This window comes from Meles meles, chromosome 13, assembly GCF_922984935.1.
Source record: "Meles meles chromosome 13, mMelMel3.1 paternal haplotype, whole genome shotgun sequence".
Taxonomy (NCBI): Eukaryota; Metazoa; Chordata; class Mammalia; order Carnivora; family Mustelidae; genus Meles; species Meles meles.
In genome coordinates, this window is record NC_060078.1 from 45,865,507 (window position 1) to 45,879,663 (window position 14,157).

Sequence of the window (14,157 nt, forward strand, 5' to 3'; positions counted from 1 at the left end):
AATAAAATAAATATTTAAAAAGCCCTTATAAGCCCTGGAAATCCTCAGCTCCCTTTAGCTGCCTGTGCAAATGAAATCGTAATGAGTACAGTTTAAGTCCATTACTGGGCTCTGTGATCCCATCAAAACCAAATAGGCTGCAGTTGTTTTATGCAACTTTTGTTTCACGGGAAAATGTAGGAGTATATTTTGATATTTTCTAAGTAAGATTAATGGATAAACACTGTTCACCCCAATCCAAATGATGCTGCCTTCAGGAAGTTGTCAGGAAGAGTCAAATGATACACCAAGAAAGCACATGGTACCCATAAGCAAAGCCCGTCGGCACAGCCAAAACGTGTTCTTTGTGAGAAGACTCCAAGCCACTTAATAATTTGAAATGTGAGGCAACAGAAGTATTTCTTAATCTAAAGTCAGAAGCTTCTGAAGAACTTCAAGCACAACTTTATAACAGAAGAAATACTGCTCCTATGTACATATATATGAAAAACAACAGAATGGTAAGTAGCTGAATACCACTATCCACTTTCAGAAAACATAGTTGTAATTTTCAACCATAAAGGAAGGTTCCTAAAAAGAGCAAACATTTAGCCAGGAACTTCTTTATGAAAATATATTATTTTTTAAATATCAGGGGAAAAAATGATCATAATGTAGTTCTTGGTCTTAGAATTAGTTAACTCAAGGCTTAACTGAACAGAGTGGAAACTGACCCTCAACCTCCATCTCCTTATATGTATCTCCTTGGATACATCACATTTAAACTCAGGCAATACAGCTTCAAATAAAATGCTTCCTATCATTTAACACTGGCCTAAGAACAGGTCAACTTAAAGATTTAGGGGTTCCTGCTTTTCATTATACTGCTTTTCATTATTCATTCATACTCTCTTTTTTTTTATTTTCAGCGTAACAGTATTCATTGTTTTTGCACCACACCCAGTGCTCCATTCAATACGTGCCCTCTCTATTACCCACTACCTGGTTCCCCAACCTCCCGCCCCCTGCCCCTTCAAAACCCTCAGGTTGTTCTTCAGAGTCCATAGTCTTTCATGGTTCATCTCCCCTTCCAATTTCCCTCAACTCCCTTCTCCTCTCCATCTCCCCATGTCCTCCATGTTCTTTCTTGATTCCCCCTCCCAAACGATTAATAACTAATCTGTAACATCAATGTTATCTCTTTATGACATGCCAATGACTTCGATAATTTAGTGGCAAGTAAATATCCCAAAACTGTCATCCAGACACCTATGAATAACATTAGTATGTTACTTAAATAACATGGCATCATGGATGGACAAGGCATGTGTTTGGGCATCAGGAGACCAGTTTCCTGCCTGGCTCCTCCCCGTGCTATATGAACGACCTCACAGAACAGACTTCATTATTTTGAAGGTGAAGTACTTCATCGGTAATAACGGAGAAAAATTCATGTCTACCCCAAACAGTGAGAATTCAATAACATCAAGTAGGTAAAAGAGATTTACAAGTTGTAACATGCTATACATGTTAATCTTTATGTTCATTATTCTTTTTATTAGAATTTATGTAGTGAGAGCTTACCTTTGTTTGAATCATGCCATAACGCTGTTCTCTCATTTGGGTCACTATATTCTTAATGTTGAACTGCAACAGGATGACAGTGATTTTGTATTATTCACATGGGGGAAAACACAAACCCACAGACTGCCAAATGAGTACTCCATAATTCTTCCCAGTTAAAGAGATGTCAAAATTTAAGCAGAAAGTTCTCATTTTCAGCTATAAGAAAAAATACTATTTTTAACCTAGTCTAATGGATAAGGAAGACTTTAGGTTAAAGGGGTTTCCAGGAAAAAGCAGGAAGCAATCATTTACAATAAGAAATGCTCTCCAAAAGAAATAACAACAAATTTGCCCATGTCCACTTTTCTGTTCTCCAAAGGGAAAACTTAAAGCAGCACTGTGATTCTGGAAAAGTCTGAAGCACAGGATACTTTTTCTGGCCACAGAGTAACACAGCTGTTTCTCATCTAAAGAGCCTTCTCGGCTCAAATGGAGACCCTGAGCAACAGTTGGCCTGATACCAGAGTCTGCACCTGTGCATGGAGACCAGCCTACACAATGTGGTTGCTGAGCTGATGCAGGTCTGCAAAGGGCTGCTGCTATTCCACAGTAAGATGAGCCCAGAAACTGGTAGTTAAGTGTTTAGAAACTCTTCTGGCAATCTGACAGCAGCATCAAGGAGCATCACCAGCAGAACAGGTTACGGACCAGCTCGAGTGTTGCTAAACTTGCCTGGAGAGTCAAGTGGTGCAAACTGAGGATCACTCATGTTCAGCAAGACCACATCAAAACATGAAATTTTAAGGTTTGCTAACTATAACTCCCAAATAGATGAAAATCAGAGAAAATGTAACCATTCCTTTATATTTATAACTTTTTCTTTTTATAATAATTTAAAATTTTAATTGAGTCATTAAAAATTTTATACTAGAATTATAGATATACAGTAAGTTAGGAAAAAAATGTACATGGAGATCCTATGTGCCCTTCACCCAATCTCCGCCAGTTATGCCATCCTATATACGTATAAAGCAAAACCCAGAAATTGACATTGGTATGATCCGCGGAGACTATTCAGATTTTGCCATTTTTCAGGCAATCATTTGTGAGATTGTGTGATGTGTTTGTGTATTTTTGTGCAATATTATCCCATGTGAAGACTCCAATAACTGCTACCACAATCAAGATACAAAACTGTTCCACCACAGGACTTTCTCCTGTTATCCATTAGAACTGCTCATCCAACTCAGTTCCTAACCCTTGGCAACCAGTCATCTGTTCTCCATATTGACTGTTTTCTTACTTCAACAAAATTATATGAATGGAATCATATAATATCTAACTTTTTGAGACTTTTTTTTCCATTCGGCATAATTGCTTTGAGATATATCCAAATTGTGCATATCAATAGTTCACTCCTTTTTATTGCTTAATAGTATTGGATGATATGGATATATACCGGTTTATTGAATCATCAGCTTGTGGAAGGACATCTAGGTTAATTCCAGTTTGGGGCTATTATGAACAGATCTACTATGAACATTTACATATGGGCTTTTGTGTGAAGGTAGGTTTTCATTTCTCTGGGACAAACACCCAAGAGTGCTATTGCTGGAGTTATATGGTAAATTTAGTTTAGTTTCATTTTTGTTTGTTTTAAAGAAATTGCAGGGGCACCTGGGTGGCTCAGTTAGTCAAGAATGTGGCTCTTGATTTTGGCTTAGGTCATGATCTCAGGGTCATGAAACCAAGGCCTGTGTTGGGGACTGCAATGAATGTGGAGCCTGCTTAATGTGCTCCCTCTCCCTCTGCCCCTCTCCCCACACCACGCTTGTGCTGTCTCTCAAAGAAGAGTAAAGAAAAGAAAAGGAAAGGAATGAAAAGAAAGGAAAAGAAAAGAAAATTGTAAAACTATTTTCTAGAATGGGCATACCATTTTATATTCCCACAAACAACAAATGGTTAATTTCATTTCTTCAACTCGTTTCTTCAACCAGCCCTTGGTGGTGTCATTTTTTATATTTGTCTTTCTGATAGATGTCTAGTGATATTTCATCATAATTTTAATTTCATTTCCCTAAAAGCTAATGAAGCTGAACATCTTTTAAATGTGGTAATTTGTCATCTTTTTATCCTCTTTGGTGAAATGTCTGTTCATATCTTTTACCAATTTTCTAACTGGCTCCTTTTTTGGTTTCTGTTCTTTACTACTGAGTTTTGAGGATGCTTTCTAAATTCTAAATGTAAAATCTTCGTTGGATATGTTATTTGTAGTTTCCCCAAATCTGTAGCTTGTCTTTTCATTCTCTTCATAGGGTCTTTTACAAAACAAATTGTTTTAATTTGCTTTCCCCCTTATATTAGTAATGGCAAGAATGTTTGCTCTCACCACATGTATTATTCAATCTAATACTTAAAGTTCTAGGTAGCTTAACAAGGCCAGAAAAAGAAACAAGAGGCATACAGGTTGGAAAGGAAAAGAAAAATCTGTCCCTATTTGTAACTAGAATGATTGTCTATGTAGAAAATCCCAAGGAATCTAAAAACAGAACAAAACAGAACCCCCCCCAAACCCTTTTAGATTTAGTGAGTTCAATGAAATCACAGCACAGAAGATCAACACACAAAAACAATCACATTTCTACATACTAGCAATGAACATGCAGAAGCTGATAGTAAAAAACACAATACCATTTATAATTGCTCCAAAGAGGAAATCTAAAAATACACATATAGGATCTAAATGCTGAAAATGAGAAAATGCTGAGGAAAGAAATTAAAGAAGACCTAAATAAATGGAAAGACATGCCATGTTCATGGATTGGAGGATTCAACATAGCAAAGATGTCATGATGTTCTCCCCAAATTGATCTACAGCTTTAAAGAAATTCCTACCAAATCCCTGCAAGCTTTTTTGTAGACATAGACAAGCTAATTCTAAAACTTATGTGGGAAAGCACAGACCCTGTAAGAGTTAAAACAATTTTGAAAAAGAATAAAGGAATCACTCTTCCTGATGTTAAAACTTACTATATAGATACAGGAATCTATAGAGTAGTATTGGTAGAAGGATAGACACACAGATCAATGGAACAGAATACACAACCAGAAAATGGCCCACACAGACATGCCCAGTGATTTCTGATGAAGGTGCAAAGCAATTGGGTAGAGAGAAGAACAGCTTTTTCAACAAATGGTGTTAGAAAATTAGACATAATTAGGCAAAAAGGCAAATATAGGCAAAAAATTTTTAAAAAATAAAGAAAGGAAAAGTAAACCTTGACTTAAACCTCATACCTTATACAAAAATTAACTGAAAATGGATTATGGACTTAAATGTTAAACATAAAACACAGAACATTGAGAAAACAATATAGCAAAAATTATTTGGGACCTAGGCTAGGTAAGGAGTTCTTAGACTCGAAACCAAAAGTACAATCCATATGAGGAAATATAACAAAATGAAATCTGAGTGAATTTAGAAAGTGTTACTGAAAGCCTATTTTTCAATTTATAATTGAAGATTAGACAATTTATGGAAATGAATTTATATTATTCCTTTTTAATCTTAATTTAATGATGCTAAAACAAGTTTCACTGCACTACCTTGTCTAGAAAAACACAGCTTTCTGAATGATAATGGAGGTAACTGCAAAGATATGAAGGCAGAAAGAGTTCATGTTCATTTTACTTGGAACTATAATTCCTTATGTTGAATCTTATAGCCATTATTGACTGTGAATTGCTTACACCACACCGGTCTTAACTGCAACGATGTACTGGCTAACAAAGCAAACAAACTATTAAAATGTATTTGTCATTTTCGAAAAAAAGAAATAAGTTCAAAAGTTCCTTTTGAATACATGTCTTTTTGTTCAAAGACAAAAGAATTATTTAAAAGAACATTACATTTTAAAAACAGAAGCTTGTAACATTAATGTTCTGCAGACTCACAAAATAGCGCTTTGAATTGCTAAGATTAAAAACCCATACACAATTACCAGGACAATGAAGAATGGCTATTGAAGATGTTTTGGAAATTTGGGGTAAATACGTAAAAAACGTACCATCTTCTTCTCTTTTCTTTTTCTCCCCCCACACTGCACAGCCCCCTTCAGTGCTCACAGTCCACTTGTGAGGAGGTCAGGCAATGGTTCAGGGCTGTGTGCTCCTCTAGCAGGTACCCAAGGAGAGGCCCACAGAAAGCACCATTTTCTAATGACATGACAGTTTGACAAATTCAGGGATGGGCTAATGGTATGCAGGTACCAACTTATGAAGCAAATGCAAGTATCAAGGCATTCGGCCCTGCAGCTTAATGAATATGGAGATGTGGCTAACGGTGATTCTTTCAGCATGCGTGTTATTTGAACATGAAGTGTTAAGAAGGAAGAATTCTTCCTTTTTTCTGTTGGATTACTGACAAACAACTAGCTCTAAACTGTGCAGAGATGCAAAGTATTACACTGTAACCTGATGTGATTTGGAGCTTGAGCTCTGTGTAGGATTATGTTCTGGTCGCAGAGCTGCAAGGGTAAGAAAGCCCTCTGAGGTATTACACAGATCAGGGAATTGGTGCCCAAAGATAAATCACACTGCTTCATCTAGAGGCTCTTACTGCGGAGAACAGAAACAAAAACAAAAATACAAACCCCTGACGGGTAAACTTGACAGGGTGCACAGTGGTGTTGTAAGAATTTTTCATTATGAAAAGGCTAATGTGCTAAATTCTGGATTATTCACCCCATTATGTGATAATACGATAACTAAGACTGTTAGAGGAGAAAGGTCGATCGAGAATCTTCCAACTACAGAGCAATCTCAGTGTTTCTGTGAGGTAAGAGCCCGTTTGCTCCCAACATTTTACGGATTTTTAAGCAGGTGTGATTAAAAATGCAAAAGGTTATAAAAGTACAATTACAAAAGAAATAAATGGTTACATATTCTCAGCTTTTCATATTCTTTAGGGTTATAATTGATCAAGTCATCTTACGCCGTTGCAGGTCACAACTGTGCAGCCTCACACAGCTCGTGTGCAGCTTGCTGCGTATACGACTCTCCATTTGAGTTCCACAACACACAAACTGGTCTACACCCTGTTCACTGAGACCAGTCCCCTCACCGGTCACGCTCTTGGATGTCACAGCAATACAGCAAACTGCTTTGATTAAATGCTTTCTCTCAATTTCTAGGAACATCTGGACAAAATTTCTGAAAAGAGTAGAAAGGGGCATCAGAAAGGACATTTATGGTTCAAGGTTCTATGGAAAGCCAATAAGGAAACAATGGATGCACTTTCTATTTTTTAATTACTCTCTCAAATCTAAGCATCCTTAATTGCAAAATGTATCATTATTTTATGTATCACTAAGAAAACCACTGTCAATTAAACCTGACTCATTATAAAACACATTCTGAGTTTAAAGAAGATAAAATGTGGGAGAAAACAGTGCTCCTTAGGATCATGAAGTATAATATTTACACGTTTTACAGTTTCTACAAGGAAAATAAAATAAGGACAAACATAAATCAATTATTTAAGAAATTATAATGGGAAATATATAAAAGAAAATAATACTAACAAATTTCTGCTAAAAGGATCAAATAACATTAGTTATGGGAATGGGTAATATCAGAATTATACTACTTAAATTTTCAGCATTTTTTAGCACATTGGTCTTTTTGGCAGGGGGAAGGTGGAGGGGACTGTCTAGTTTATATTCATTCTCTGAGTTTGCTTTGAAAAACCATTCCTCTCTCACTCTCAGCCTTACAGTCTAGAGTAGTCCTGACCGGCCCAAACAGACCAGCATCTCCCACAGCGGTTAGGTCAGGCAAGGGGCTACAACTCAGAAGCAGCTGAAATGCTGGGAGATACTGGCTCAAGTTTCTGACAAAAAGAAATTTCTTCTGTCCTCCAAGGAGTTATGGGGAGAGGCTGTTTTCCCACCTTCCCAAATAACATGACCTGAGGATGGTGAGTTCTGGAACCAAAACAGCCATTCTGCTGCCAAGGGAGAGAGCCTCCCACAGTCAGGGTTTAACTAGGTAGGGAAGGCCCGATGGAACTGAGATTTAGCTTTTGTGATGATAATCTAACTGCAGAATTTATCTGGCAGGGCAAATGCCTGGTGTAGCCCTCTTTCTCATGCCAGAGGTATGGTTGTTTTCCATTCCTTGTGGTCCTGGTGGTTAAGAGCCACTCCCCCCCTCCAACCCCGGGGCCTGCTAATAAACAGATGTCTTCCCCTTTGCACTTCCACAGTACCAGAAAAACAGTTCAGTGAGTCAGCCTTTCTGGCCACAAATCTCAGGTCACGTTCCCTAAGCAGTTTAATCAACAGTAGAGGTAATAGGATAATTAATATGTGTCTAGTTCTTGGGTCTATCTCTCAGCTTGTTCCAAATTTGGAAGGAAAGCAAAGAATTGTTAATGACGAACTCAAACCCAACAATATTATCCATATTTTACATATCTTATTTTACATAAGAGAAAACTTGCTCATCCGAGAGGATGAGCAAGGTACAAAATCACCAAAATCTAAAGTATGAGGCAAAACTGGCAGTCCAAGCTAGGGACCTCTCATTAAAACCCTAAAGTCCACATTTTTTCCAACGCACTCATGTGCGTGCATTTCTGTTCATTAGAAACAGGCATATATTTCATCAACATTCTTTAATGAAACTTAAAAACGTTAGGTGTGGGAAGCGGGGAGGAAAGAGAAATGAAGTGACATTCACTGTGCCTCTACTGAGGTCCCAGCACTGTCCCATGCTCTTCGTGTGCTCTCTGCACTGTCAGCATCACAGCCGCCTCCGGGAACCTGCGGCACTGAATTGAGAAGCAGGTCCCCAGAGTTCACAGGCTTTCTCTTTACTGAGTTTTCCTGAAGGCCCAATCTTAGTCTCCAGGTACTAGGAGGCTGTTACAAGTAGAATGTTTACTAACAGCATCAGTTATCTGTTTAATTCACACACTTACCGGAAAGCTCTTTTCAATGGCACAGAACACAACATCCACACAGAGGAACACCCCGGTCCGGCCCACGCCAGCACTGCAGTGAACAACAATAGGTCCTGTGAGATGGCTCTTCCTCACATAACGCACGTACTTGATGAAGCCATCTACCGAGGCAGGAGTGCCATGGTCTGGCCAGCTGGTGAACTGCAAGTGTTTTACAAAGTGACTACTTCCTGTCTGTGGAGAGAGAAGGGGAGGGTGAAAAGAGGACAGAGAAGGAGGGAGGGATGAGGGAGGGGAAGAGAGAGATTTATCAACTTCTTATATTAAAGATCTACACTGAATTTCTAATATACCACTACTACTGCTGCTACTACTGCTGCTGCTACCACTACTACTACTAAAGGCTCTGTGGTCACACAATAATGAAAATCACATACGAGGAGGTAGCACGATTTAAGCACTCACGACGTGCCGGGTATGCTAGAGACTTCACGCGCATTCTTTCATTTAATCCTCATGCCAACTCTGGGAGGTAAGTACTGTTTCATCCCCATCTTACAGATGAAAAAGTAAGGATTAGGGTGATTGGGAGATACATGTTAGGTCAGAAAGCTCACATGTTTAGAGCTGGGACTACACTGTAGGCCTCCTGAATTCAAATCTACCATCTTTGTTCTGGACCATGGTACCACAGAAAAACCAAGAACCCAAGAAACTCAGAGTGAAAGATGGGCTAACACACTAATAAAACGTTCTATCTTAGCTTAAATATTATGATACTAAATTTAATTAAAGGTAGGTGCTGCCAAGTTGCCTGACCGGCAGGACTCTTCTGCTGATGAGGACGGGGTAGGTGATGACCCAGTGAGTGGACTGTGCCCCCACTCTTGTGCTGAGCCCCCTAGAGACACAGTCATGAAACTCCTCAGAGTTGACAGATAAAGCACTTTGAGTTTACCCATCATCCCTTCCAAAGTGGGAGCCTTTCCCAATGTGAAGCCCTCATTTTGCTTTACTGGGAACCCTTGTGGGAAAACTCAGGATGTGCCTCTTACTCCTCCCCTGCTTCTCCCTAATGCACCCGTTTTTCCTGAGTTCCAAACAGAAATAAGTTTTCCTAAGTCCCAAATAGAAAACTCAAGTTTGACTCACTGGTACATGAAATTGAATGATGCCAACACCCCGTGCAAAGCTTGTGAAGGCACCAAGTTGAGGACAGCTCTAACCCTACCACACGGGTTTCAGGGCCACTGGTGACCACTAAGAATGTGCATAAAGGTAGACCTCACCACTTTCCTGGCCTAATACCATTCAGACAGAAATCCTGATGCAGATTCTTCAAACATGAACCTCATGGTTCTGAAGCCTGTGGGCCTCAGCCCAAAGGCCACCAACCCCTTGCCAACGCTCCACAGGTGGACCCTAGCTTTTGCATCCTTGCAAAAAGATCATTCCTCTGTGCCTCCCACCTGCCTATACTCTTCAAGCAGGCTGTCTTTCTTCTGCCATAATATGTGCCTCACAAGTCAGCTGGAACTTCCTTTCCCACTAGACCATAAGCACTCTAAGAGCTGAGACTGTGAGTGTGTTCTCTCTCTGGTACCTGGCACAACACCTGGTTAAATGGGAGGGAATCAACAGGTCCTGGGGGACTGAGGGCTGAGGTGCGTTCTCAGGTGCACAACCAAGCGCAAGGGCCAGCACACAGCCAGCAAGTGTCAGCCATCGTTCTTGGCCCCTCTGGTCACCACCTGTGTGCAGGTCCTCCTCATACTTTCCAATTCCATCTTTCCCTCCCACCCTACTCCTTTAACTTGTCAACCTCTCCCCTTGCACACAGGTGCCCCATCTCATAGTAAAAACTCTTTGAAATCCTCATCATTTCCCTAAATGCTTCCCCCATTTCCTTCCTTGCCTCCCACAGCACTTCTTTCTCTGCAGCCTCTCCCCCACCCCAACCCCACCATGGAGGCCATCTATTCTCCCATCTCCAGGTCCCACAGAGCATAGAGATTAGGTTGGGTACTCCTTGCTGCCTGTTCCTGTTTCCAACCCATCAATTCTTCTTGTGAAAAACCCCACTCCCTTTTGAGTCTCATACCCCTTAGCTTCATACCTTCACCCTCTCATTGCTATGACCCACTGGCTTTAGCCGCCAATCCATCTGCCACATTCACTGTAGACCCTGATCTTCCCTCTTCCACAGGCTCTGACATCATCTAGGGCAAACCTGAAATCTCAACAGCCCAAAGGACACTCTAACCTCATAGCATTTGTATTTCTCTCTTGCAGAGGAGACTACTCGTTTCTTCTAGCTCTCACAGTGATGGTCACTCCCTGAACATATCATTACCTATAATATCCAATATCAAAAATTTTCCAGTTTTTAAACTCCAACATCACTTTCTGACCAGAAGATCATCTGCTACCACTTCATTTGTGCCTCACTTCTACTCCAACAACAATGTGACCAAATGGAGTTATGTCCTCCACTTACTCTTACTTGACTGGCTCCTGGTTCCATTTGTCCCCCTAAATTTAGACTTCATGGCTGATTATCTGAATCATGTTCCTACCAAACCATTGACACCCTTCATCCTTTGAATCTTACCACATGTAGTGGACAACATCTGGGTCAGTTCCATAACCTGTGTTCAGGAATCCGATAGTTAGGCTGCTGGGAAGAAAATAATCGTGTAGGTATATATTTTATTGCTATTGAAAATTTATGGGTTCCACCTTCAGCACTTCCAGCAACCTTTTTCTTAGTTATTGTTTAGACTCCAATCAACTTCTTTGGTGATGACTCATCACTCTTATCAGACTTCCTGTTTAACTCCCATCCCCTTCATTCCTCTCGAACACATGTATCACCTACTTGCTAATTAAATCCACTTAGAGCAATGGAACTCATCACTTTCTCCTATAAACCATTCCTTTTCTATTTTTTGAATCTATTAAAGCAAGAAATTTATGAGTTTTAGATTTTAGAAATCATCACTTCCCAACAGAACTTTCTACAATGATGCAATGTTCTAAATCTGTGTTGCCCAATATGATAGCCACTAGTGACATGTAACTAAATGCTAGAAATATGGCTACTGTAAGTGAGACACTGAATTAAATTTAAGCTTAAATAGCCACATGTAGCTATTGTATTAGATAGCTTAATTTTGACTGCTCCTTTTGGTCCCTTGAGAGTCACAAATCATAAAAAAAAGCCACGAGTCATAAGCCACATATAAGTCAGCCAATCTGATACAAAAAAAAACACTGAAGTCTCTGCTTTCCATCTCAATACCAACCGCCCTGACTGACCATGGCACCTGCTTATTGAAATTCTTCAGTGTCTCCTAATTATCTTCATAAAGAAGTTTGTGCACCTTAGCCAACATCCAAGATATTTCATGTTCTGTCTGCTCCTGCTTACTTTCTATAGCCTCATCTCACCTCTCATTATTCCTTGGCATTCTACCTTCTACTTCTACCTTCCTGAAACACTTAATTACCTGCAATTCTCTATATATACCCCATGCTATTTTAGATCTTGATTACCTACTTTTTCTTTCCATCTTTTTCATTTGAGCAGTTCTCAATCCATATGTTTCCTCCTCCAGCAAACCTTCCCCCAAGCCATACATGAAGCTACGTACTTCCCTTCCAGGCCCTCAAAGCATCCCTCATTACCATGGAGCACAGTAACTGAAAGTATCAGTAAGCATACCCAAGTCTCCAATAATCAGTATGGCGGTGATAGTACCTGGCACAGTGGTTAGAAATATACCTTAAAGACTCCATACATCTCTGTCACACTCAACAGAAGCAGCCAAAGGACATCCCAGGATTAGGCAACTTCCAATACGGTCGCTCCCTGCCCCACCTCCCCTGTTTAGGTTTTTCATCTCTCCAATCAGTCTGGTTAAGAAGCAGACACAGTGGTGTCTTAGTTTCTGGTATCAGGGAGCATTAAAAACAAGTTACTCAAAAAAGTATCCGCAGTCTATAACACATCCTAATCCTAACTTCTCATTCTGACAGGTGGCTTATCTTAATATCTCTCCTACTGATTTTTTTTTTTAAACTTACAGACTTCTTCACAACTTGAAGTATTCGGATGATGAAATATTGAAGTATCTGATAGTTCTCCAGGAAGATGCGGCAGTTTTTCAATTCCATAGGCTTCTTCATAGAAATGGGCCAGTAATGGTGGCATTTGATAATTCCACCTTCTATCTCTCTGGTTATCATGACAATAACATTAGAGTTATTCTCTAAAACCATTTGCCAAAAGTCATCTGTGGTACTTGGCAGTGGTCCTTGAGAAGCAATATAAAAATACTCTTCTCCAGAATTGACTATTCTAATATAACTAGCATTGATGTAGTCCTTGTTTTCTCCAAGAGGAACACGTGTTGAATCATCTATCAGAAAAACAGAAATATCTGGTAGTTAAAGGAAAAGTAGGAAATACAATACACCCTGGATTCATGAATGTATTTCATACTGGTAAATCCATTTCTCTCTTTGACAGGAGAGAAGATGGTGTAGGAAGAGTTATATGAGTCCATGAATCTCAATTCTTCCACCTCCCCCAACCTATTGGCATGACCTACAAAATACATAATGAGGAATGTTTTTTGTTTTTATCTGCTTCTCCTAAACAGAGATAATTGCCATCAGTGTCCAGACACTTCGGGAGATTTCTGTTAGATATGGCACAGCTAGGATTTGACCAAGGGAGTTACCTACTAGTCTGCAAATGAACACAGCAAAGGAGGAGCCCTCTGAGGGAGTAAGTGAATGCCAGTCTCCTACAAATCCAGAGAACCTGCAAGCCCAGAGCAGTAGGGGCCAGCAAAAAAAAAAAAAAGAAAAAGAAAAAAAGAAAAGAAAAAGACTATGATAGTTGATCAGTTACAAACCCAAGGATTAATGGAGTTCTACCAATGTCCCAAGTACATAGCAGCCAACTTATATGTCCATCCTCACCATTCACTGGGTGAAGCAGCATGCTAATCAAAGCAGAGATATTGTGGCAAAATGATGCTATGAAGGGACTTGGTTCAAGTAACATGGAACTCACCTAACATGGACTCTTGCAACAAATATGAAATAGGAAGCCTACTACTTGGCCTACTCATAAATATCACTTGGCCCTGAGCTCTTTCTTCATTTTACATAGACAGCTAGATCTCTGGCTTGGCCACTGCTCCCACACAGACAATAAATGCCCTCAGCAAAGGATGGACCTTCCCTGCCATGCAGCAGTCTCACCAGCAGCCCCTCTCTACTGCTCAAGGGTCTTGTGGACCATTTATCTCACCAACAGGGCATGTCCAAGATAACTAAACAGAGCCTTACATAGTTTCTGACAGAACCCCTCAGATTCCAACACAGCAAACATAAACTTCCCCTTGTAAATATGAACAAATTGGAAATACAATCACCAGATATATAAAGATAGCCAGTTCTTCACAAAAAAAGACAATTTTTAAAAATCATAGCAAATGTTTTCCTTTCTATAAGAGGGAAGAATACTTTAAAAACTCCTATATTTATTTAAAACAAAATATGAAAGAATGTTATTATTTAAAAGAATAACATACATCTATGGTTACTGGCATGTTATATTATTAAATTATAAAGGA

At 39.5% G+C, this 14,157-nt stretch overlaps 1 protein-coding gene across 2 annotated transcripts; it reads right to left on the minus strand.

The window, feature by feature from the left end:
• Positions 1-395: 395 nt before the first annotated feature.
• PTPN20 (protein tyrosine phosphatase non-receptor type 20) lies at positions 396-12,790 on the minus strand. Of its 2 annotated transcripts, XM_046027568.1 has the most exons (3): positions 12,596-12,790; positions 1,564-1,626; positions 396-468 (listed from the first exon to the last, which is right to left on the minus strand). In XM_046027568.1, exons 1-3 carry the CDS (start codon positions 12,788-12,790, stop codon positions 403-405), a joined length of 324 nt encoding a protein of 107 aa, XP_045883524.1. In that variant the 3' UTR covers positions 396-402. The 2 variants fall into 2 exon arrangements, 1 of the variants encoding a protein (XP_045883524.1); XR_006821284.1 differs by lacking the exons at positions 396-468; positions 12,596-12,790 and adding an exon at positions 8,528-8,611.
• Between the last annotated feature and the right edge of the window lie 1,367 nt (positions 12,791-14,157).